At 53.3% G+C, this 26664-nt stretch overlaps 1 protein-coding gene across 1 annotated transcript in view; it reads right to left on the reverse strand.

Moving 5' to 3' along the window:
* Positions 1 to 26664, reverse strand: part of LOC142260680 (exocyst complex component 6B-like) — a 296256-nt gene that overhangs the window by 132447 nt on the left and 137145 nt on the right. Inside the window, 5 exon segments of the mRNA XM_075332046.1 lie at positions 1961 to 1989; positions 1992 to 2001; positions 2704 to 2787; positions 18549 to 18617; positions 18706 to 18876. Coding sequence (XP_075188161.1) covers positions 1961 to 1989; positions 1992 to 2001; positions 2704 to 2787; positions 18549 to 18617; positions 18706 to 18876 — 363 coding nt within the window.

Raw genomic sequence — 26664 nt, forward strand, 5'->3', positions numbered from 1 at the left:
TCCAGGGAGAGAGCAGCAGTGCAGGAGGCAGTCCAGGGAGGGAGAGCAGCAGCAAAGGGGGAAGGAGAGCAGCAGCGCAGCAGAACAGGGTTGGTCCAAGGAGGGAAAGCAGTAGTGCAGGAGGAGGGAGAGCAGCAACGCAGGGGGCGGTCTAGGAAGGGAGAGCAGCAGCGCAGGGAGCGGTCCAGGGAGAGAGCAGCAGCACAGGAGGCGGTCCAGGGAGGGAGAGCAGCAGCACAGGAGGCGGTCCCAGGAGGCAAAGCAGAAGCGAAGGGGGAAGGAGAGCAGCAGCGCAGCAGAACAGGGTTGGTCCAAGGAGAGAAAGCAGTAGTGCAGGAGGAGGGAGAGCAGCAGCGCAGGGGGCGGTCCGAGGAAGAAAAGCAGTAGTGCAGGGGGCGACCTGGTGATGAAAAACAGTAGTGCAGGGGACAGCCTCGGAAGGGAGAGCAGCAGAGCAGGGGGTGGTCCAGGGAGGGAGAGCAGCAGCACAGGAGGCGGTCCAGGGAGGGAGAGCAGCAGCACAGGAGGCGGTCCAGGGAGGGAGAGCAGCAGCACAGGGGGCGGTCCAAGGAGGCAAAGCAGCAGCGAAGGGGGAAGGAGAGCAGCAGCGCAGCAGAACAGGGTTGGTCCAAGGAGGGAAAGCAGTAGTGCAGGAGGAGGGAGAGCAGCAGCGCAGAAGGCAGTCTGAGAAAGAAAAGCAGTAGTTCAGGGGCAGCCTGGTGAGGAAAAATAGTAGTGCAGGGGACAGCCTCAGGAGGGAGAGCAGCAGAGTAGGGGGGCTGTCCAGGGAGAGAGAGCAGCAGCGCAGGGGGCGGTCCAGGGAGGGAGAGCAGCAGCACAGGGGGCGGTCCAGGGAGGGAGAGCAGCAGCACAGGAGGTGGTCCAGGGAGGGAGAGCAGCAGCACAGGAGGTGGTCCAGGGAGGGAGAGCAGCAGCGCAGGAGGTGGTCCAGGGAGGGAGAGCAGCAGTGCAGAAGGCAGTCCAGGGAGGAAGAGCAGCAGCGCAGGAGGCGGTCCAGGGAGGGAGAGCAGCAGCGCAGGAGGCGGTCCAGGGAGGGAGAGCAGCAGCACAGGGGGCGGTCCAAGGAGGCAAAGCAGCAGCGAAGGGGGAAGGAGAGCAGCAGAACAGGGTTGGTCCAAGGAGGGAAAGCAGTAGTGCAGGAGGAGGGAGAGCAGCAGCGCAGGGGGCGGTCCGAGGAAGAAAAGCAGTAGTGCAGGGGGCGGCCTGCTGAGGAAAAACAGTAGTGCAGGGGACAGCCTTGGGAGGGAGAGCAGCAGAGCAGGGGGTGGTCCATGAAGGGAGAGCAGCAGCGCAGGGGGTGGTCCAGGGAGGGAGAGCAGCAGCGCAGGCGCGGTCCAGGGAGGGAGAGCAGCAGCGCAGGGGCGGTCCAGGGAGGGAGAGCAGCAGCGCAGGGGCGGTCCAGGGAGGGAGAGCAGCAGCGCAGGGGCGGTCCAGGGAGGGAGAGCAGCAGCGCAGGGGCGGTCCAGGGAGGGAGAGCAGCAGCGCAGGGGCGGTCCAGGGAGGGAGAGCAGCAGCGCAGGGGCGGTCCAGGGAGGGAGAGCAGCAGCGCAGGGGGCGGTCCAGGGAGGGAGAGCAGCAGCGCAGGGGCGGTCCAGGGAGGGAGAGCAGCAGCACAGGGGGCGGTCCAGGGAGGGAGAGCAGCAGCGCAGGGGGCGGTCCAGGGAGGGAGAGCAGCAGCGCAGGGGCGGTCCAGGGAGGGAGAGCAGCAGCGCAGGGGGCGATCTGGGTGGAGAGCCGCAGCGCCGGGGGCTGCCAGGAAGGTGGAGCAGGAATGTAGAGGCGTTTCGGGAGGGGACATCTGTACCTATATGGATCTCACACACTGCTTGCACTAGGAGCTGCTCCCAGGAGCACGGGTCTGGATCGGGACACCGTAGACTCCTGTGATTAGAGGACGCTCACTGACAGGAGCCTCCTGGGATCGGCACACTTACCCCACTATCTGGTGGAAGTATTTTCGGTATCGGCCAGAGTTTCATGCTGCAAAGAAGAAAATGGCATAGAATGAGCGGGAATGGGTCGGGGCTGATGTATCACGTCCGTTCACATGGGACCACTCAGCCATTTTCCTGCAGCGTCCACATAGTCCAGTCCATAGAAGGGGACTTGACATAAGGGATCTTTTCATACGGAGATTATCCATAGGAACAGTACAGAGAGCAATATATAGGAGGAACTATAAGATAAACAGCACACAGTCCCCTGCTGAGCCCACCCCCACGTATCCCATCGTGCACCCCACCCCCCACGGTGCACCCACCCCCCACGTATCCCCCCACCGTGCACCTTACCCCCACGTATCACCCCATCCCCCACCTATCCCCCCACCATGCACCCCACCCCCGACGTATCCCCCCACCGTGCACCCCACCCCCAACGCATACACCCCTGTGCACCCTACCCCCACGTATCACCCCATCCCCCATCTATTCCCCAACCGTGCACCCCACCCCCCATGTATCCCCCCACCGTGCACCCCACCCATCCAATCAGTGCTGGGATTCTCACCATTAATGTGCTTATTGGATCAGCGCTGTATCAGATTTATGGATAAATGAGGGGCTCAAGCACTGAGCGATGAGGGAACAGGTAGACAATGTATCATCTTACATCCACCCCAACACACAAGGTCAGGAAGCCCCCGCACCCGAGATGCTGCGGCATAGCGGCTGCGGCACTTACCATGTTGGATGGCGGCTGCAGCACTAGCCGCGCCTGCTTTCTCCTCTGCTTCCTGTAGTAATTCTCAAACACCTCCCGAGAAGCCTAGAAAATAAGACAGCAAGAAGGTGAGGAGCCCGAAGAAGCAAGGAGAGGAAAAAACCACAATGTGTACTTGTCACATAGGCTAGTTTCACACTTGCGTAGGTTTTCTTAATTTTCAATCCGCCGTTTTGGGAAAACAGCGGAATCCATTAACAGATTCCGCTGCTTCCCATACCTGTAATGGACGACGGATTGCGAGTGATGGACCTGCGTTGCTTGCGCTGGCCGACACTGCGTTGGACGCAGCATGTAACGTTTTTTTGAGCAGCGGAATCCTTAGGATTTCACTGCGCATGCTCTCTCTGGCACCCTGCATACGTAACCAGGGTGCACATCGGGATACTAAGCAAAGCGCTTTGCCTAGTTACCCGATATTTACCCTGGCTACGTGTGCAAGGAGCCAGCGCTAAGCGGTGTATGCTGGTAACCAAGGTAAATATCGGGGTAACCAAGCAAAGTGCTTTGCTTAGTTACCCAATATTTACTCTGGCTACGTGTGCATGGAGCCTGACAGTTCCCCGCTCGGCTCCGCTCCCTCCAGCACTCCACTCCACATGTACACAAGCGCACACACAGACGCACACACAGACGCACACACACACACACACACACTCACCTGTCCCCCAGCCATGCAGTCCCCGCGGCACTCACGTTCTCAGCGCCATGGCCCCGCTCGGCTCCACCCACCCCGCACTCCGACCCCCGCACACATTCTCGACGACCGAACGATCAGCTGATCACCCAGCGACCGACTGCTGTGAGCGATCAGCTGATCGTTCACAATAGTCTGCCCCCGGTAAAACTGTACAAAACAATGATTACGTTGTTTTGTACGATCCATTGCATCCGTCACACAACGCAATGCAACAGATGCCGTTCAACGCAAGTGTGAAACTAGCCACACAAAGAAAAAACACACTAAGAAGTTCAACACAATAATATACTCCAGAGCTGCACTCACTATTCTACTGATGGAGTCACTGTGTACATACATTACATTACCGATCCTGAGTTACATCCGGTATTATACTCCAGAGCTGCACTCACTATTCTGCTGGTGCAGTCACTGTGTACATACATTACTGATCCTGAGTTACCTCCTGTATTATACTCCAGAGCTGCACTCACTATTCTACTGATGGAGTCACTGTGTACATACATTACATTACCGATCCTGAGTTACATCGGTATTATACTCCAGAGCTGCGCTCACTATTCTGCTGGTGCAGTCACTGTGTACATACATTACATTACCGATCCTGAGTTACATCCTGTATTATACCCCAGAGCTGCACTCACTATTCTGCTGCTGTAGTCACTGTGTACATACATTACATGTACCGATCCGGAGTTACATCCGGAATTATACTCCAGAGCTGCGCTCACTATTCTGCTGGTGCAGTCACTGTGTACACACATTACATTACTGATCCTGAGTTACCTCCTGTATTATACTCCAGAGCTGCACTCACTATTCTGCTGGTGCAGTCACTGTGTACATACATTACATTACTGATCCTGAGTTATCTCCTATATTATACTCCAGAGCTGCACTCACTATTCTGCTGGTGCAGTCACTGTGTACATACATTACATTACTGATCCTGAGTTATATCCTGTATTAAACTGCAGAGCTGAACTCACTATTCTGCTGCTGTAGTCACTGTGTACATACATTACATTACCGATCCTGAGTTATATCCTGTATTATACTCCAGAGCTGAACTCACTATTCAGCTGCTGTAGTCACTGTGTACATACATTACATTACCGATCCTGAGTTATATCCTATATTATACTCCAGAGCTGCGCTCACTATTCTGCTGGTGCAGTCACTGTGTACATACATTACTGATCCTGAGTTACCTCCTGTATTATACTCCAGAGCTGCACTCACTATTCTGCTGGTGCAGTCACTGTGTACATACATTACATTACTGATCCTGAGTTACCTCCTGTATTATACCCCAGAGCTGCACTCACTATTCTGCTGGTGCAGTCACTGTGTACATACATTACTGATCCTGAGTTACCTCCTGTATTATACTCCAGAGCTGCACTCACTATTCTGCTGCTGTAGTCACTGTGTACAAACATTACTGATCCTGAGTTACCTCCTGTATTATACTCCAGAGCTGAACTCACTATTCTGCTGGTGCATTCATTGTGTACATACATTACATTACTGATCTTGAGTTACATACTGTATTATACTCCAGAGCTGCACTCACTATTCTGCTGGTGGAGTCACTGTGTACATACATTACTGATAATGAGTTACCTCCTGTATTATACTCCAGAGCTGCACTCACTATTCTGCTGGTGCAGTCACTGAGTACATACATTACATTACTGATAATGAGTTACCTCCTGTATTATACTCCAGAGCTGCACTCACTATTCTGCTGGTGCAGTCACTGTGTACATACATTACTGATCCTGAGTTACCTCCTGTATTATACTCCAGAGCTGCACTCACTATTCTGCTGGTGCAGTCACTGTCTACATACATTACTGATAATGAGTTACCTCCTGTATTATACTCCAGAGCTGCACTCACTATTCTGCTGGAGCAGTTACAGGGTTCTGACATCAGACAGTGTTACGCACAGTAGACGTGCAGGATTGTGGTGAGCTGTGTGGTTCCCTATTGCAGATATGCTGGCGTCCCCCTTACTCATGGGTGCAGGGATTTCTCCTCTTCTAGTATTGTGTGTGCCAGTCTGGCATGGTGGAGGACGCGGTGACTGACTTTATAGTTCATGCCCCCTATGAGGTCTCACCAGGAACAGAAGCCCCTAATCCCTGACCCCGTCAGGGGTCAGCCCGGGGTTAGTAGGACATCATTAGCTGTGGCCTCAGGAGCCCGGCGCAGGGGTCCTCCCCTTAGCACGTAGCAGGCAGCGTTATCAGACCCCCGACCCGTCTAATGGCCCCTTCCTGTGTCCTTTCACAGCACAAAGCATCTGGGGCCAGACCTTCCCCTGATCTCACCCTGCGCAGCCATCAACAGCAGCCGGGGCACAAGATGGGCAGATACCGCCAAACAATGACCTCTGTGACAGGGAGCGCAGCTCCGCAGTGCAAACACCACAGCCTCAGGTACCCACTGACTGCACAGCACCGAGGAAGGGAACGGCGCTGACATCTGTCCTCAAAGACATCCACATCATAAAACCTCCATCCCCACTGCCCCCATCCTCAATGTACACCTCCCTCCCCACTGCCCCCCTCCTCAGTGTACACCCCCATCCCCACTGCCCCCCTCCTCAGTGTACACCTCCATCCCCACTGCCCCCCTCCTCAGTGTACACCTCCATCCCCACTGCCCCCCTCCTCAGTGTACACCTCCATCCCCACTGCCCCCCTCCTCAGTGTACACCTCCATCCCCACTGCCCCCCCTCCTCAGTGTACACCTCCATCCCCACTGCCCCCATCCTCAGTGTACACCTCCATCCCCACTGCCCCCCTCCTCAGTGTACACCTCCATCCCCACTGCCCCCCTCCTCAATGTACACCTCCATCCCCCACTGCCCCCCTCCTCAGTGTACACCTCCATCCCCACTGCCCCCCTCCTCAGTGTACACCTCCATCCCCACTGCCCCCCATCCTCAGTGTACACCTCCACCCCCACTGCCCCCCATCCTCAGTGTACACCTCCATCCCCACTGCCCCCCATCCTCAGTGTACACCTCCACCCCCACTGCCCCCCTCCTCAGTGTACACCTCCATCCCCACTGCCCCCCTCCTCAGTGTACACCTCCATCCCCACTGCCCCCCTCCTCAGTGTACACCTCCATCCCCACTGCCCCCCTCCTCAGTGTAAACCTCCATCCCCACTGCCCCCCTCCTCAGTGCACACCTCCATCCCCACTGCCCCCATCCTCAGTGTACACCTCCATCCCCACTGCCCCCATCCTCAGTGTACACCTCCATCCCCACTGCCTTCCTCCTCAGTGCACACCTCCATCCCCACTGCCCCCATCCTCAGTGTACACCTCCATCCCCACTGCCCCCCATCCTCAGTGTACACCTCCATCCCCACTGCCCCCCTCCTCAGTGTACACCTCCATCCCCACTGCCCCCCTCCTCAGTGTACACCTCCATCCCCACTGCCCCCCTCCTCAGTGTACACCTCCCTCCCCACTGCCCCCCATCCTCAGTGTACATCTCCCTCCCCACTGCCCCCCATCCTCAGTGTACACCTCCATCCCCACTGCCCTCATCCTCAGTGTACACCTCCATCCCCACTGCCCCCATCCTCAGTGTACACCTCCATCCCCACTGCCTCCATCCTCAGTTTACACCTCCATCCTCACTGCCCCCATCCTCAGTGTACACCTCCATCCCCACTGCCCCCATCCTCAGTGTACACCTCCATCCCCACTGCCTCCATCCTCAGTGTACACCTCCATCCCCACTGCCTCCATCCTCAGTTTACACCTCCATCCTCACTGCCCCCATCCTCAGTGTACACCTCCATCCCCACTGCCTCCATCCTCAGTTTACACCTCCATCCCCACTGCCCCCATCCTCAGTGTACACCTCCATCCTCACTGCCCCCCATCCTCAATTTACACCTCCATCCCCACTGCCTCCATCCTCAGTGTACACCTCCATCCCCACTGCCTCCATCCTCAGTGTACACCTCCATCCTCACTGCCCCCATCCTCAGTGTACACCTCCATCCCCACTGCCCCCATCCTCAGTGTACACCTCCCTCCCCACTGCCCCCATCCTCAGTGTACACCTCCATCCCCACTGCCCCATCCTCAGTGTACACCTCCCATCCCCACTGCCCCCATCCTCAGTGTACACCTCCATGCCCACTGCCCCCATCCTCAGTGTACACCTCCATCCTCACTGCCCCCCTCCTCAGTGCACACCTCCATCCCCACTGCCCCCCATCCTCAGTGTACACCTCCATCCCCACTGCCCCCATCCTCAGTGTACACCTCCATCCCCACTGCCCCCCTCCTCAGTGCACACCTCCATCCCCACTGCCCTCATCCTCAGTGTACACCTCCATCCCCACTGCCCCCATCCTCAGTGTACACCTCCATCCCCACTGCCCCCATCCTCAGTGTACACCTCCATCCCCCCTGCCCTCATCCTCAGTGTACACCTCCATCCCCACTGCCCTCATCCTCAGTGTACACCTCCATCCCCACTGCCCCCATCCTCAGTGTACACCTCCATCCCCACTGCCTCCATCCTCAGTTTACACCTCCATCCTCACTGCCCCCATCCTCAGTGTACACCTCCATCCCCACTGCCCCCATCCTCAGTGTACACCTCCATCCCCACTGCCTCCATCCTCAGTTTACACCTCCATCCTCACTGCCCCCATCCTCAGTGTACACCTCCATCCCCACTGCCCCCATCCTCAGTGTACACCTCCATCCCCACTGCCTCCATCATCAGTGTACACCTCCATCCCCACTGCCTCCATCCTCAGTTTACACCTCCATCCTCACTGCCCCCATCCTCAGTATACACCTCCATCCCCACTGCCTCCATCCTCAGTTTACACCTCCATCCCCACTGCCCCCATCCTCAGTGTACACCTCCATCCCCACTGCCCCCCATCCTCAGTGTACACCTCCATCCTCACTGCCCCCCCATCCTCAGTGTACACCTCCCTCCCCACTGCCCCCATCCTCAGTGTACACCTCCCTCCCCACTGCCCCCATCCTCAGTGTACACCTCCATCCCCACTGCCCCCCATCCTCAGTGTACACCTCCCTCCCCACTGCCCCCATCCTCAGTGTACACCTCCCTCCCCACTGCCCCCATCCTCAGTGTACACCTCCATCCCCACTGCCCCATCCTCAGTGTACACCTCCCTCCCCACTGCCCCCATCCTCAGTGTACACCTCCCATCCCCACTGCCCCCATCCTCAGTGTACACCTCCATGCCCACTGCCCCCATCCTCAGTGTACACCTCCATCCCCACTGCCCCCCCATCCTCAGTGTACACCTCCATCCTCACTGCCCCCATCCTCAGTGTACACCTCCCTCCCCACTGCCCCCATCCTCAGTGTACACCTCCATCCCCACTGCCCCCCATCCTCAGTGTACATCTCCATCCCCACTGCCCCCCATCCTCAGTGTACACCTCCATCACCACTGCCCCCCATCCTCAGTGTACACCTCCATCCCCACTGCCCCCCATCCTCAGTGTACACCTCCATCCTCACTGCCCCCATCCTCAGTGTACACCTCCATCCCCACTGCCCCCCATCCTCAGTGTACACCTCCATCCCCACTGCCCCCATCCTCAGTGTACACCTCCATCCCCACTGCCCCCCATCCTCAGTGTACACCTCCATCCTCACTGCCCCCATCCTCAGTGTACACCTCCCTCCCCACTGCCCCCATCCTCAGTGTACACCTCCATCCCCACTGCCCCCATCCTCAGTGTACACCTCCATCCTCACTGCCCCCATCCTCAGTGTACACCTCCCTCCCCACTGCCCCCATCCTCAGTGTACACCTCCATCCTCACTGCCCCCTCCTCAGTGAACACCTCCATCCCCACTGCCCCCATCCTCAGTGTACACCTCCATCCTCACTGCCCCCATCCTCAGTGTACACCTCCATCCCCACTGCCCCCCTCCTCAGTGTACATCTCCATCCCCACTGCCCCCCATCCTCAGTGTACACCTCCATCCCCACTGCCCCCCATCCTCAGTGTACACCTCCATCCTCACTGCCCCCATCCTCAGTGTACACCTCCATCCCCACTGCCCCCCATCCTCAGTGTACACCTCCATGCCCACTGCCCCCATCCTCAGTGTACACCTCCATCCCCACTGCCCCCCATCCTCAGTGTACACCTCCATCCTCACTGCCCCCATCCTCAGTGTACATCTCCATCCCCACTGCCCCCCATCCTCAGTGTACACCTCCATCCTCACTGCCCCCATCCTCAGTGTACACCTCCATCCCCACTGCCCCCCATCCTCAGTGTACACCTCCATCCCCACTGCCCCCCCTCCTCAGTGTACACCTCCATCCTCACTGCCCCCATCCTCAGTGTACACCTCCCTCCCCACTGCCCCCATCCTCAGTGTACACCTCCATCCCCACTGCCCCCATCCTCAGTGTACACCTCCATCCTCACTGCCCCCATCCTCAGTGTACACCTCCCTCCCCACTGCCCCCCTCCTCAGTGTACATCTCCATCCCCACTGCCCCCCATCCTCAGTGTACACCTCCATCCTCACTGCCCCCATCCTCAGTGTACACCTCCATCCCCACTGCCCCCATCCTCAGTGTACACCCCCCATCCCCACTGCCCCCATCCTCAGTGTACACCTCCATCCCCACTGCCCCCCATCCTCAGTGTACACCTCCATCCCCACTGCCCCCATCCTCAGTGTACACCTCCATCCCCACTGCCCCCCATCCTCAGTGTACACCTCCATCCTCACTGCCCCCCATCCTCAGTGTACACCTCCATCCTCACTGCCCCCATCCTCAGTGTACACCTCCATCCCCACTGCCCCCCATCCTCAGTGTACACCTCCATGCCCACTGCCCCCATCCTCAGTGTACACCTCCATCCCCACTGCCCCCCATCCTCAGTGTACACCTCCATCCTCACTGCCCCCATCCTCAGTGTACACCTCCCTCCCCACTGCCCCCATCCTCAGTGTACACCTCCATCCCCACTGCCCCCATCCTCAGTGTACACCTCCATCCTCACTGCCCCCATCCTCAGTGTACACATCCCTCCCCACTGCCCCCCATCCTCAGTGTACACCTCCATCCTCACTGCCCCCATCCTCAGTGTACACCTCCATCCCCACTGCCCCCATCCTCAGTGTACACTCCCCATCCCCACTGCCCCCATCCTCAGTGTACACCTCCATCCCCACTGCCCCCCATCCTCAGTGTACACCTCCATCCCCACTGCCCCCCATCCTCAGTGTACACCTCCATCCCCACTGCCCCCATCCTCAGTGTACACCCCCCATCCCCACTGCCCCCATCCCCACTGCCCCCCATCCTCAGTGTACACCTCCCATCCCCACTGCCCCCCTCCTCAGTGTACACCTCCATCCCCACTGCCCCCCTCCTCAGTGTACACCTCCACCCCCACTGCCCCCCATCCTCAGTGTACACCTCCCATCCCCACTGCCCCCATCCTCAGTGTACACCTCCCATCCCCACTGCCCCCATCCTCAGTGTACACCTCCACCCCTACTGCTCCCCATCCTTTTTTCTGCTTCTACGCTCCTCGCTCCTATGGTTGGTAGGACAAGCTGCGGTGCTGAGTGCCAGGAGCAGGGAAAGTCTCCATGATTGGATTCCGGTGGCTGATAACAGCGAGCTGTGCACAGCTTTCCACCTGCTCAAGGCCGCGCTGCCTCTTTTCGGCCTCCTGAAGTTCATGCGTCTGTGCTCCGTTCCCCCCGGGGTGACCCCGCTCTGCTTTCTCTTGCTGCCCTTCCTGGAGAAGTTCAGGGTTTCCTGTAGAAGTCTGTGGCCGCTGTGCGATAATGCTGCGCAGCGCCCTATTTACAGGTGCCTGGCGTCTGACCGGCCGCTGACCTCCTCCATTACAATATATGAACTCCTGCACCGCTGATAAGCCGGTGAGATACAGAGCGGAGGGACGGAGGGGACGGAGGGGTCCATTACAGAAAAAAAAAAAAACACCGCCACACACAAAACAAGAATAATAAATACCGTAATACTGTTTATGCGGCACAAAGCTTTTCATGTGCAGGGCAAAAGTTCAGTCCTGGCCATTCGGAAGCAGCCGCTGATGATGAGGACTATTATGAGGAGTATTTGTGAGGCTCGTGCCCAAACCTTTCCTCCGAGAACACAAAAGACCCCGCTTCCTCGTGTGGCAAAACAGGAATTGTCCCATCGCTCAGCGCAGGCCTTATCTGCGGGGGCCGGCGGCGGACCCTGGCCGGGAGCACGGCATCTGGGTCACCGTGATCCCAGGGATAGCGGCTACCAAGCACGCCCAAAGGTTGGAGCAGAACAAAGGAGGGAGAGCCGGGGGGGACCACGCTCACCCCGAATTCTCTCCATCTGGCACCGGACAAAGGACGACGAGGCACAATGAGCCAACTCCAAACACATTCCTCCGGAGAGGCACGACAACGAGACGACGGATACAAACCAGCCCGACGTAGAGGCGCTGCGGCAAACCGTCCCGGAGCAGAGAACCCGGACCCCGAGCTAGGAGGGCAGATCCCACAAACCGGGGGCACGATGCTCTCGAATGCACCATAGCAATCTACGGGCCACAGGAGCCACTTACCCACCAGAAAGGAGAACTGGTCTAGACATTTTCTGCACTCCAAGAAAACTTTTCAGCGGACCCGTTATCATCAGAGGCAGGATAGTGACTGATAATACAGGATCTCACAGGCCTACACCTACCATCACAATACACTGTTACACGCGCTGCTTAAACGCTTCCATACAAAAGGATTGGGCCTGACCATCCAGGAAATCAAGATCTAAAATAGCCCCGGAGGGAAAATAACAAAAAAAATTAAAATCTATAAATGTTGTTAAGTATAATAGAAATTGTGATTTAAAAAATAAAAACATTTAACACAAAAACCTGACAAACAATAGAGAACTTTCTTTAAGCCCAAATGAGGTAAACAAGATCCTTGACCGCTGTTTTCCCCAAGACAGATCTACTTCAAACCCGCCAGGGGCTGGGAAAAGGGAAGTCGAAGGGCAAGGGCCGAGCCCGCCGGGGCAAGGGCAAGGGCCAGAGCCAGGGGCAGCTGAGCCCGCATGAGCCAGGGATGGCTGAGTCTGTGTGGTGATGTAAGCAAGCCTGAGAGCCAGAGCCGGGGGTGGAAGAGCCAGAGCCGGGGGTGGGAGAGCCAGAGCCGGGGGGTGGGAGAGCCAGAGCCGGGGGGTGGGAGAGCCAGAGCCGGGGGGTGGGAGAGCCAGAGCCGGGGGGTGGGAGAGCCAGAGCCGGGGGGTGGGAGAGGGAGAGCCAGAGCCGGGGGGTGGGAGAGGGAGAGCCAGAGCCGGGGGGTGGGAGAGCCAGAGCCGGGGGGTGGGAGAGCCAGAGCCGGGGGGTGGGAGAGCCAGAGCCGGGGGGTGGGAGAGCCAGAGCCGGGGGGTGGGAGAGCCAGAGCCGGGGGGTGGGAGAGCCAGAGCCGGGGGGTGGGAGAGCCAGAGCCGGGGGGTGGGAGAGCCAGAGCCGGGGGGTGGGAGAGCCAGAGCCGGGGGGTGGGAGAGCCAGAGCCGGGGGGTGGGAGAGCCAGAGCCGGGGGGTGGGAGAGCCAGAGCCGGGGGGTGGGAGAGCCAGAGCCGGGGGGTGGGAGAGCCAGAGCCGGGGGGTGGGAGAGCCAGAGCCGGGGGGTGGGAGAGCCAGAGCCGGGGGGTGGGAGAGCCAGAGCCGGGGGGTGGGAGAGCCAGAGCCGGGGGGTGGGAGAGCCAGAGCCGGGGGGTGGGAGAGCCAGAGCCGGGGGGTGGGAGAGCCAGAGCCGGGGGGTGGGAGAGCCAGAGCCGGGGGGTGGGAGAGCCAGAGCCGGGGGGTGGGAGAGCCAGAGCCGGGGGGTGGGAGAGCCAGAGCCGGGGGGTGGGAGAGCCACAGCCGGGGGGTGGGAGAGCCACAGCCGGGGGGTGGGAGAGCCAGAGCCGGGGGTGGGAGAGCGCTGGGTGCGGGCGGGTTTGAGGCTTCATTCCTCAGTAATGCGGTGGACACTGCGTGGGCATCCACAGATGCATCTCCAGGATCTGTTATCAGACATGGCAGCGTGGGCTGTGGCAGTGGATGAGGAACCCCTCTGCAGCCTCTTCTGGCAGAGGATGGTGCACGCTGGTGCATGCCGGCTGTGACACCAATAGAGGCGTACAAATAGCTGCCAGCCAGACTACCGGCTTCTTGCAGGACGTGAACCGTTACAGACAAGCAGACAAAACACAGAGGCAGGACGAGACCAGACATGACACCTGCCAGGTGAAGACAAGGGAGGCCGATCCTACCCAAATAAAGCCGGTGATCACACATTCCCCGGCCGCGGCCTGATCCCGGCAAAGCCAACACCGTAATCACATCCTAAGTCTCATCAAACAAGCTTCCGTCTGCAGCCGTCCAAGAGGATTCCATCTGACAGATGAGAGGGGTTTCCAGCCGCACGGTCATTCATCATACGGAGCGCGCCATTCATGGCGGCACGTCCCCGCCACGTCCCGCTACTGAGCAGGGATTCCGAAAGACTTCACAAGGTTATAGAAATATTCACTAACATCCAGCCAGGACATGTCAGGGGGTGTACAGAGAAACACGGAAGACCTGTCTATAGCAAGAGATGGGGGGCAACGGCAGGGCACGGACGCAGCGCTCCACAGGACAGCAACATCCTCATGGTCAAATATCGCCAGCAATTCTGTGCAGTGGCGAAACGAGAGTTCAACGGGCTCCAGTGCAACACTTGGCTCCTTCCCTCAGCACCCAGCTTTCCCATACTCCGATATCCCGATATAATATCCGATACCATAATGCATCTCACAGTCCTCCATATAATACACTCCCCATAGTCCTCCATTATAATGCACCCCATATTCCTCCATTATAATGCACCCCATAATCCTCCATATAGTATTATGCATCCCCCATATTCCTCCATATAGTATTATGCATCCCCCATATAGTAGTATACATCCTTTATATTCCACCATATAATATAATATGCAGCCCCCATTTAGTGGTATGCAACCCCCATATAGTAGTATACAGCCCTTATATTCCTCCATATAGTATTATGTAGACCCCATATAGTTGTATACAGCCCTTATATTCCACCATATAGTAATATGCAGCCCCCATATAGTAGTATACAGTCCTTATATTCTTCTATATAGTATTATGTAGACCCATATAGTTGTATACTGCCCTTATATTCCACCATATAGTAATATGCAGCCCCATATACTTGTATACAGCACCTTATATTCCACCATATAATATGCAGCCCCCTTTTAGTGGTATGCAACCCCCATATAGTAGTATACAGCCCTTATATTCCTCCATATAGTATTATGTAGACCCCATAGTTATATACAGCCCTTATATTCCACCATATAGTAATATGCAGCCCCCATATAGTAGTATACAGCCCTTATATTCTTCCATATAGTAATATGCAGCCCCCATATAGTAGTATACAACCCTTATATCCCACCATATAGTAAATATACAGCCCCCATATACTTGTATACAGCCCTTATGTTCCACCATATAGTAATATCAGCCCCCATTTAGTGGTATGCAACCCCCATATAGTAGTATACAGCCCTTATATTTCCCCATATAGTATTATGTAGACCCCCATATAGTATTATGCAGCCCCCATATTCCTCATATAGCAGTATGCAGCCCCCCATATCGTTTAAGGCACCCCCATAGTCCTCTGGCCACCGTGATAAAATACATAAATACTAATTTCTCCTCATTAAGCCGCTGCTCCAGTTTTCTCAGCACGTCCACTGTTCTGCCTCTCTGCACATCCCAGCACAGCGGTGCACACTAGTGATGTCATTGCGCTCCGCTGTGCTGACACATCAAATTGCCGCAGACACAGCAGGAGAATAATGAGAGAGGGAGCGTTCTGCTCCCTCTCTCATCATTTATTTCAAATGTATCAGGATGTGTGATGCCGATACAATTGAAAGATCCTTGGCGGGGGGCAGTGACAGCATTGGCACCAGATCCCCCTGACTCAAGGGCCCCATAGCGGTAGCATGGCCTGCCACCGCTGGCAGTACGCGACTGGCTGATGTCCTCGGGCTCCCTGGACACCCGGGCTTGATCACGATCGCTCTGCCCCTGATTTGGTGTATGCAGCTCCAAAGTTATAAACATTGTGTAATTCTGTAGGTATCTGATATCACTTGTATTACCGTCTATAGCAAGAAAAGAGCCAGATGAAGCCATCAGTCACAATCGCTAGTCCCATAAAATCTGGGGACCTCAATGCCCCCAAAGTCATAGATCGGCGCAGCAGTGGCACATTGGAATAATAATTGCATAATAATCCAGACCACTATTTCAGTTATGTCCTGGAAAACCCCTTTGAACTTTACAAAAAAATAAATAAATAATAAATGTTGGCAGTGAAACATCGTATTGTGTTACTAATTAAAATTCAGATTGAATTTCTACCACCAGACGTTGTGAGTCATGCAATATTCCTGTCAATAGATGAAATCCCCATCCATTAATAACGAAATATGCAGTTAAAAGCAATGAGTCTAATGCCGGGGTCCTGGCTGTATTACAAAACTGTGATTCCCCTAGAAAACAGACAAAGGGTGTAACCGATGCACAAGGCCCGAAGGCTGATGAAAACAGATAGGTTACAGCAATCATACTATATTTCTCCATACCGTATCCCATAAATTACCATATATTCTGAAAATATATTACTTATAATTTTGAGGTCAATCAGTGAGAGTTTCTAACTACAAGAAACTACAAAAAACATTATCAATCAGATTTGAGGGATATTGTCCGTACCCATTACGGTCCCTACCACAAATGTACTTTAAACCATGTATTCTGAAAAATATATTAGTTATAATTTTGAGGTCAATCAGTGAGAGCTTCTAACTACAAGAAACTACAAAAAACAATATCAATCAGATTTGAGGGATAGTGTCCGTACCCATTACGGTCTCTACCACAAATGTACTTTAAACCATGTACAGTGGTACCTCGCTTAGCGAGTAACCCACTTAACGAGAATTTCGCTTAACAAGCAAAGCTTTCTGTAAATTTGTAACCCGCTTTACGAGAAAGCTTTGCTGTACGAGCGAAATCCTCACCTCACACACTTCCGGTTTCGTCTATCCACCGTGCTCTGACCCGCTCTTGCAGTCCACACAAATACACACAAGCACGCAAAAACACACACAAAACACACACAAACACACACAAACACACACACAAACAAACACAAACAAACACAAACAAACACAAACACACACGCACATACAGTATTATGTTCACCTTACCTTCCGTTCCACCGCCGGCCTCATGGTTCTTGTAGTTCCCGGGTACATCGCGACGGCCTCACGGCGAACTACAAGTACCATGAGGCCGGCAGTGGAACGGAAGGTAAGGTGAGCATATAATATGTGTACCTTCCGTTTCATCGCCGGCCTCCTGGGTCCTGTAGTGCTCCGTTTCACTAAAGGCATCGGTATCCATAGCGACGAAGCAGGAACTTCCTGGTTCCTGTCACCGCTACTCAAAGGCGGCGCGCTGCCCAATCAGAGGCAAGCAGCTCTGCCTTTGACGTCAGCGCTCTGGCAGGAAGTTCCTCCCTCGTCGTTATGGTTACCTGATACACGGCCCGCACCGGAGAACAGCAAGTCCCAGGAGACCGGCGATGGAACGGAAGGTAAGGTGAGCATATATGTGTGTGTGCATGCGTGTGAGTTTGTGTGAGTTTGTGCATGTGTGGAATAACAGAATAGGGGACCAGGATGGGACATTTAACTAGTTACGGAACAAATTATCTGCATTGCAATGATTTCCTATGGGAAATCTTGCTCTGCTGAACGAGTAACTTGATTTACAAGCACAGTCCCAGAACGGATTGTTCTCGTTAAGCAAGGTTCCACTGTATTCTGAAAAATATATTACTTCTAATTTTGAGGTCAATCAGTCAGAGCTTCTAACTACAAGAAACAATATCAATCAGATTTGAGTGATAGTGTCCGTACCCATTACGGTCCCTACCACAAATGTACTTTAAACCATGTATTCTGAAAAATATATTACTTATAATTTTGAGGTCAATCAGTGAGAGCTTCTAACTACAAGATACTACATAAAACAATATCAATCAGATTTGAGGGATAGTGTCCGTACCCATTACGGTCCCTACCACAAATGTATTTAAACCAAGTATTCTGAAAAATATATTACTTATAATTTTGAGGTCAATCAGTGAGAGCTTCTAACTACAAGAAACAATATCAATCAGATTTGAGGGATAGTGTCCGTACCCATTACGGTCCCTACCACAAATGTACTTTAAACCATGTATTCTGAAAAATATATTATAATTTTGAGGTCAATCATAAAGAGCTGCTAACTACAAGATACTACAAAAAACAACATCAATCAGATACGGTTCCTTCCACAAATTTACTTTAAACCATATACTCTGACCTCAAAAGTGTAAGTAATATATTTTTCAGAGTATATGGTTTAAATTAAATTTGTGGAAGGGGACCGTAATGGGCACAGACAATATCCCTCAAATCTGACTGATATTATTTTTTGCAGTTTCATGTAGTTAGTAGCCCATTACGGTCCCCTTCCACAAATTTACTTAAACCATATATTCTGAAAAATATATTACTTATACTTTTGAGGTCAATCAGTCTGCAAGACAAGAAACTACAAAAAACAATATCAATCAGATTTGAGGGATAGTGTCCGTGTCCATTATGGTCCCTTCAACAAATTTACTTTAAACAGACAAAAGCAAAAATCTGTTATAAAAATTTACATCCAGATTTCCAATTGTAATTCATTACAGCACCAATATCTTAATGAAGCAATATTCACTTGGTGGTTCATACACCCTGCAGAGACTACTTATATTGCACTCATGTGGTGCTTTAGAATTTGAGTAGGAGGATTTTGAGAAGGAACACTGAAAATCCAGCTATGAATAAGGAACATTGGTTAAAGCTGTGAAATTGACTAATATTACACCAACTACCATCCAGGTGCCCGGCACTTACCAGTACTGTGTAGATGTGTAAGCAACGGTAAACTGGTGAAAAATCCACCAAGTCTTGTGTCCCTGGTGCCTGTAAAAGACGAGGAGCATTACGTTCACATCTGGCAGCAGAACACTTCTACTCTCCATGCACATCATCCTTCATACAGTTACTTTACCTCTTCTTCCTCATCCTCATCTTCCACATCCAGAATTCCAGAATCCTGCTCAGACATTGGACTTGTGCCGTTCATCTCTGGACTCGGACATAGGTCCTTCTTATATCTCCTTCCAAGGATGCCCTTGGTTTGAAGAGTTAATATGTTGTCCAGGCTCCTCTGCTGCTGGGCCTAGAAAGGAGATGAAGAGCACTGTACCAGCATTGCACGTATAAACCTAAAGACCCACACTGTATTAAGAAAGGAAAACCGTTTTTATCCAGCGCAAGTCAGGGAGGATGGCAAAGAGTCTTACGGGAGGTGAGGGAGGGTGGCAAGGGAAGCAGCAAGTGAGTAGTCTGAGTGGATAGCGGGAGGGAGCGGGCGAGGAGTCCGGGCTGGACAGAGGGAGGGAGCAAGCGAGGAGTCTGGGCTGAACAGAGGGAGGGAGCGAGCGAGGAGTCCGGGCTGAACAGAGGGAGGGAGCAAGCGAGGAGTCCGAGGTGGACAGAGGGAGGGAGCGGGCGAGGAGTCTGGGCTGAACAGAGGGAGGGAGCAAGCGAGGAGTCTGGGCTGAACAGAGGGAGGGAGCGAGCGAGGAGTGCGGGCTGGACAGAAGGAGGGAGCAAGCGAGGAGTCCGGGCTGGACAGAAGGAGGGAGCAAGCGAGGAGTCCGAGGTGGACAGAGGGAAGGAGCGGGCGAGGAGTCCGGGCTGGACAGAGGGAGGGAGCAAGCGAGGAGTCTGGGCTGAACAGAGGGAGGGAGGGAGCGAGGCGTGCGGGCTGGACAGAGGGAGGGAGCAAGCGAGGAGTCTGGGCTGAACAGAGGGAGGGAGCGAGCGAGGAGTCTGGGCTGAACAGAGGGAGGGAGCGAGCGAGGAGTCCGGGCTGAACAGAGGGAGGCAGCGAGGAGTCCGGGGTGGACAGAGGGAGGCAGCGAGGAGTCCGGGGTGGACAGAGGGAGGCAGCGAGGAGTCCGGGGTGGACAGAGGGAGGAAGCAATTTGAGGACTTCCAAGCACAGTGAGGAAGTGAGGAGGCTTCTCACCTCTCACCATATATGAGAGGCTGCTGATAAGTCTTTGGCTTTGTGATCTTGTTTCTATGGTAACGCATGTTACATCACATAAAAGCCTTATGTGTCTTATGTTTTCAAAATGTTGTGTTTGTTGCTTATGGCAACAGTGTTCTACGCACGCGGGAAAACAAAATGAAGTCTAATGCGATATTCACAGCAACTGAGAGCAGAGGAGGGATAACATTCTTGTTTCTACAAGGAAAGTCTGTGAAGGATATTCATGGTGATATGTCGCAGGCATTGGGGGATCAATGCCCTTCATATTCCACAGCTAAGAACTGGGTTGCCAAATGTAAAACCGGCCACTTCAGCCTCAATGATGAGGAACGTGCTGGATCGACCGGTCACTATGGAGGAGACCTGGATTTATTTGTATGACCCTGAAAACAAGGATCTGTCAGAAGAATGGAGGCACAGTGGTTCTCCTCGTCCAAAGAAGTTCAGGGTGCAAAAATCAGCCACTACGGTGCTGGCGTCTGTGTTCTGGGATAAGGAGGGTGTGCTGCTAGTGGACTACCTTCAAAAGGGTTCCACCATCAATGCAAGGTATTACACTGAACTTTTGGACCAATTGAAGGCAGCTCTGAAGGCCAAAAGGTGCGGCAAGCTGTTCAAAGGAATCTTGTTCCTGCAAAGACAACGCCTCCGCTCACACTGCACAAGCGACCACGGCAAAACTGGCAGAGCCGGGCTTCCAGCTGGTGACCACCCACCTTATTCACCAGATCTAGCTCCCTCCGACTATCATCTGTTTCCAAACCTGAAGAAACACCTCAAGGTACCAAATGTCACACCATTTCTGATGCTATGGCTGCTACAGATGCCTGGTTTGAGGCACAACCAAAATCCTTCTTTTTGCTAGGCTTACAGAACCTGGAATACCGATGTAAGAAGTGTGTGGTCATCAGTGGAATAAATGTAAAGTTTCATCATCCTATCTCGCTTCTTTCTGGGTAAAGTCGAAGACTTATCAGCAGCCCCTCATATCTTGAGCAAAAGGCACATGTGCCGTACGAGGCACACGACGGCCATAAGAACAATTACAGAAGGAACGCTGCAGAGCCGCGGCTGCACCGCACCACGGGGAGAGGGAAGAGGGCAAGATCAAAGGTATGAGAAGGAGCAGCGATGGCCAGACACCGCCGGGGAACAGCGCCCTGCTGTGCACAGCCCTCATGAGAGCAGCGCAGATGAGAAACACTAAGTGCTTACATACACCAGACCCCGAGAGACCCCCCCCCTCATAACCAGACCCAGAGAGACCCCCACCTCATAACCAGACCCCGAGAGACCCCCCCCCCTCATAACCAGACCCAGAGAGACCCCCACCTCATAACCAGACCCCGAGAGACCCCCCCTCATAACCAGACCCCGAGAGACCCCCACCTCATAACCAGACACCGAGAGACCCCCCCACTCATAACCAGACCCAGAGAGACCCCCCCACTCATAACCAGACCCCAAGAGACCCCCACCTCATAACCAGACCCCGAGAGACCCCCCTCATAACCAGACCCCGAGAGACCCCCACCTCATAACCATACACCGAGAGACCCCCCCCACTCATAACCAGACCCAGAGAGACCCCCCCACTCATAACCAGACCCCGAGAGACCCCCACCTCATAACCAGACACCGAGAGACCCCCCCACTCATAACCAGACCCAGAGAGACCCCCCTCATAACCAGACCCCGAGAGACCCCTCCACTCATAACCAGACCCCGAGACCCCCCCACTCATAACCAGACCCGCCCCTCATAACCAGATCCCGAGAGACAACCCCCCTCATAACCAGACCCCCCCTCATAACCAGACCCCGAGAGACAACCCCCCTCATAACCAGACCCAGAGAGACCCCCCCACTCATAACCAGACCCCAAGAGACCCCCACCTCATAACCAGACCCCGAGAGACCCCCCCTCATAACCAGACCCCGAGAGACCCCCACCTCATAACCAGACACAGAGAGACCCCCCCACTCATAACCAGACCCAGAGAGACCCCCCCCTCATAACCAGACCCCGAGAGACCCCTCCACTCATAACCAGACCCCGAGACCCCCCCACTCATAACCAGACCCGCCCCTCATAACCAGACCCCGAGAGACAACCCCCCTCATAACCAGACCCCGAGACCCCCCCACTCATAACCAGACCCGCCCCTCATAACCAGACCCCGAGAGACAACCCCCCTCATAACCAGACCCCGAGAGACCCCCCCATAACCAGACCCCGAGAGACACCCCCATCATAACCAGACCCCGAAAGACAACCCTCATAACCAGACCACGAGAGACTCCTCCCCCCTCGTAACCAGACCCCCCCTCATAACCAGACCCCGAGAGACCCCCCCATAACCAGACCCCGAGAGACACCCCCATCATAACCAGACCCCGAAAGACAACCCTCATAACCAGACCACGAGAGACTCCTCCCCCCTCGTAACCAGACCCGCCACCCATAACCAGATCCCGAGAGCCCCCTCCCCAGGTCACCAGGAGGACTACACAGCATTAACCCCTTATAACCAGACCCCCTCCAGTCACCAGGACCGCAGAGCATTAACCACTTATAACCAGACCCCAGGACCGCAGAGCATTAACCCCTTATAACCAGACCCCTAGAGTCATTAGGACTGCAGAGCATTAACCCCTTGTAACTCGACCCCTCCAGTCACCATGTGGACTGCAGAGCAATTCTCCATAGTGAAGCTTACAGACAATTAACCCTTTTGTGCAGGAGAGGAGATTTTGCAGGATGCAGGAGTGGGCTCAGACGCCCTGGGGTGACAATGAGTGATTATAGGGAAGCGTCCCGCTGACATGTCTCTGTTTAGGGCACAGCCGGGGTCAGAGCAGAGTGTGGCGGCTGGAGGGGGCCGCATCACTTTCCCTGGTGGACACATATATGAGAGGAGCGAGTGACCCATCTTCTATAATCGCCGGTCTGTAGATCAGAGGCCTCCGCCCCCCTCTATAGATGCAGACGCGCCCTGTGCCCCTCCATAGTCCCCCTCATTTATCTGACCCTCCTGTGAGCTGCAGAGATCAATGCTGATCACACACCGCCCTCTGCTGGACACAGCGCTAACTGCAGCAGTGCAGAGCATTCTCATAGAAACATATCCTGCCAGCAGGACTACCCCGGGTGATTATACTGTGTACCCTGCACAGCTCCAGGGCCTGAGGGGCCAGGGAAGGGGGCACACCATCCATCCGTCACCGTACCCCGCTGCTGACCCTGCAGCTTCTATGGAGCCATCTCCCCTTCATCTTCTAATAGCACTGCTCCAGCCTTTACACCGGCGGAGGTGTACTATTACCTGTCTGCAATGTGGATAGCATGGCCGGGAGGACGCGGTGCTAAAACCATCTCATGTATGGTGATGTGACTGCCTGCAGCGGTATGCTGCCCCTCTGCTCACCAGGACCCCAGGGAGGGTAGAGGAGAACTCACCAGGGTCATTTTTTTTATTTAATCTACCCCTGGTGACCCCCAGGGGGCGCTGTGTGTCACTCGTGGGCCTGATCAGGGTCGGGGTGGTGGGGTCTGCCTCTTCACACTGCATTTTTTGTGTTTGTCCTTTTAACTTCAATACTAAAAGTTTTAGTTTTCACCCGGTTACTTTCAGTCCCTCTACATGGGGAAAATGGTGACTCCCGAGGCCTATTTATACAGTCATCACCCATCATATACACATCATCCATCTCTAAAGTCACCACTACACACACAACTGATCCTGAGTTACCTCCTGCATTATACTCCAGAGCTGCACTCACTATTCTGCTGGTGCAGTCACTGTGTACATTACATTACTGTTCCTGACTTACCTCCTATATTATACTCCAGAGCTGCACTCACTATTCTGCCGGTGCAGTCACTGTGTACATACATTACTGATCCTGAGTTACCCCCTGTATTATACTCCAGAGCTGCACTCACTATTCTGCTGGTGCAGTCACTGTGATCATACATTACTGATCCTGAGTTACCTCCTGTATTATACTCCAGAGCTGCACTCACTATTCTGCCGGTGCAGTCACTGTGTACATACATTACATTACTGATCCTGAGTTACCTCCTGTATTATCCTCCAGAGCTGCACTCACTATTCTGCTGGTGCAGTCACTGTGTACATACATTACTGATCCTGAGTTACCCCCTGTATTATACTCCAGAGCTGCACTCACTATTCTGCTGGTGCAGTCACTGTGATCATACATTACTGATCCTGAGTTACCTCCTGTATTATACTCCAGAGCTGCACTCACTATTCTGCCGGTACAGTCACTGTGTACATACATTACTGATCCTGAGTTACCTCCTGTATTATACTCCAGAGCTGCACTCACTATTCTGCTGGTGCAATCACTGTGTATATACATTACATTACTGATCCTGAATTACCCCCTGTATTATACTCCAGAGCTGCACTCACTATTCTGCTGGTGCAGTCACTGTGTACATACATTACATTACTGATCCTGAGTTACCTCCTGTATTATACTCCAGAGCTGCACTCACTATTCTGCTGCTGTAGTCACTGTGTACATACATTACATTACTGATCCTGAGTTACCTCCTGTATTATACTCCAGAGCTGCACTCACTATTCTGCTGGTTCAGTCACTGTGTACATACATTACTGATCCTGAGTTACCTCCTGTATTATACTCCAGAGCTGCACTCACTATTCTGCTGGTGCAATCACTGTGTACATACATTACTGATCCTGAGTTACCTCCTGTATTATACTCCAGAGCTGCACTCACTATTCTGCTGGTGCAATCACTGTGTACATACATTACTGATCCTGAGTTACCTCCTGTATTATAATCCAGAGCTGCACTCACTATTCTGCTGGTGCAGTCACTGTGTACATACATTACATTACTGATCCTGAGTTACCTCCTGTATTATACTCCAGAGCTGCGCTCACTATTCTGCTGGTGCAGTCACTGTGTACATACATTACATTACTGATCCTGAGTTACCTCCTGTATTATACCCCAGAGCTGCACTCACTATTCTGCTCGTGCAGTCACTGTGTACATACATTACATTACTGATCCTGAGTTACCTCCTGTATTATACTCCAGAGCTGCACTCACTATTCTGCTGGTGCAGTCACTGTGTACATACATTACATTACTGATCCTGAGTTACCTCCTGTATTATACTCCAGAGCTGCACTCACTATTCTGCTGGTGCAGTCACTGTGTACATACATTACATTACTGATCCTGAATTACCCCCTGTATTATACTCCAGAGCTGCACTCACTATTCTGCTGGTGCAGTCACTGTGTACATACATTACTGATCCTGAGTTACCCCCTGTATTATACTCCAGAGCTGCACTCACTATTCTGCTGGTGCAGTCACTGTGTACATACATTACTGATCCTGAGTTACCTCCTGTATTATACTCCAGAGCTGCACTCACTAGTCTGCTGGTGCAATCACTGTGTACATACATTACATTACTGATCCTGAGTTACCTCCTGTATTATACTCCAGAGCTGCACTCACTATTCTGCTGGTGCAGTCACTGTGTACATACATTACTGATCCTGAGTTACCTCCTGTATTATACTCCAGAGCTGCACTCACTATTCTGCTGGTGCAGTCACTGTATACATACATTACATTACTGATCCTGAGTTACAGCCTGTATTATACTCCAGAGCTGCACTCACTATTCTGCTGGTGCAGTCACTGTGTACATACATTACATTACTGATCCTGAGTTCCCTCCTGTATTAAACCTCCAGAGCTGCACTCACTATTCTGCTGGTGCAATCACTGTGTACATACATTACATTACTGATCCTGAGTTACCTCCTGTATTATACTCCAGAGCTGCACTCACTATTCTGCTGCTGCAGTCACTGTGTACATACATTACTGATCCTGAGTTACCTCCTGTATTATACTCCAGAGCTGCAATCACTATTCTGCTGCTGCAGTCACTGTGTACATACATTACATTACTGATCCTGAGTTACCTCCTGTATTATACTCCAGAGCTGCACTCACTATTCTGCTGGTGCAGTCACTGTGTACATACATTACATTACTGATCCTGAGTAACCTCCTGTATTATACTCCAGAGCTGCACTCACTATTCTGCTGGTGCAATCACCGTGTACATTACTGATCCTCAGTTACCTCCTGTATTATACTCCAGAGCTGCACTCACTATTCAGCTGGTGCAGTCACTGTGTACATACATTACATTACTGATCCTGAGTTACCTCCTGTATTATACTCCAGAGCTGCACTCACTATTCTGCTGGTGAAGTCACTACATCCTGTATTATACTCCAGAGCTGCACTCACTATTCTGCTGGTGCAGTCACTGTGTACATTACTGATCCTGAGTTACCTCCTGTATTGTACTCCAGAGCTGTACTCACTATTCTGCTGGTGCAGTCACTGTGTACATACAATACATTACTGATCCTGAGTTACCTCCTGTATTGTACTCCAGAGCTGTACTCACTATTCTGCTGGTGCAGTCACTGTGTACATACATTACATTACTGATCCTGAGTTACCTCCTGTATTATACTCCAGAGCTGCACTCACTATTCTGCTGGTGCAGTCACTGTGATCATACATTACTGATCCTGAGTTACCTCTTGTATTAGATTCCAGAGCTGCACTCACTATTCTGCTGGTGCAGTCACTGTGTACATACATTACATTACTGATCCTGAGTTACCCACAGTATTATACTCCAGAGCTGCACTCACTATTCTGCTGGTGCAGTCACTGTGTACATACATTACATTACTGATCCTGAGTTACCTCCAGTATTATACTCCAGAGCTGCACTCACTATTCTGCTGGTGCAGTCACTGTGTACATACATTACATTACTGATCCTGAGTTACCTCCT

Source organism: Anomaloglossus baeobatrachus, unplaced genomic scaffold (genome assembly GCF_048569485.1).
Source record: "Anomaloglossus baeobatrachus isolate aAnoBae1 unplaced genomic scaffold, aAnoBae1.hap1 Scaffold_160, whole genome shotgun sequence".
NCBI lineage: Eukaryota > Metazoa > Chordata > Amphibia > Anura > Aromobatidae > Anomaloglossus > Anomaloglossus baeobatrachus.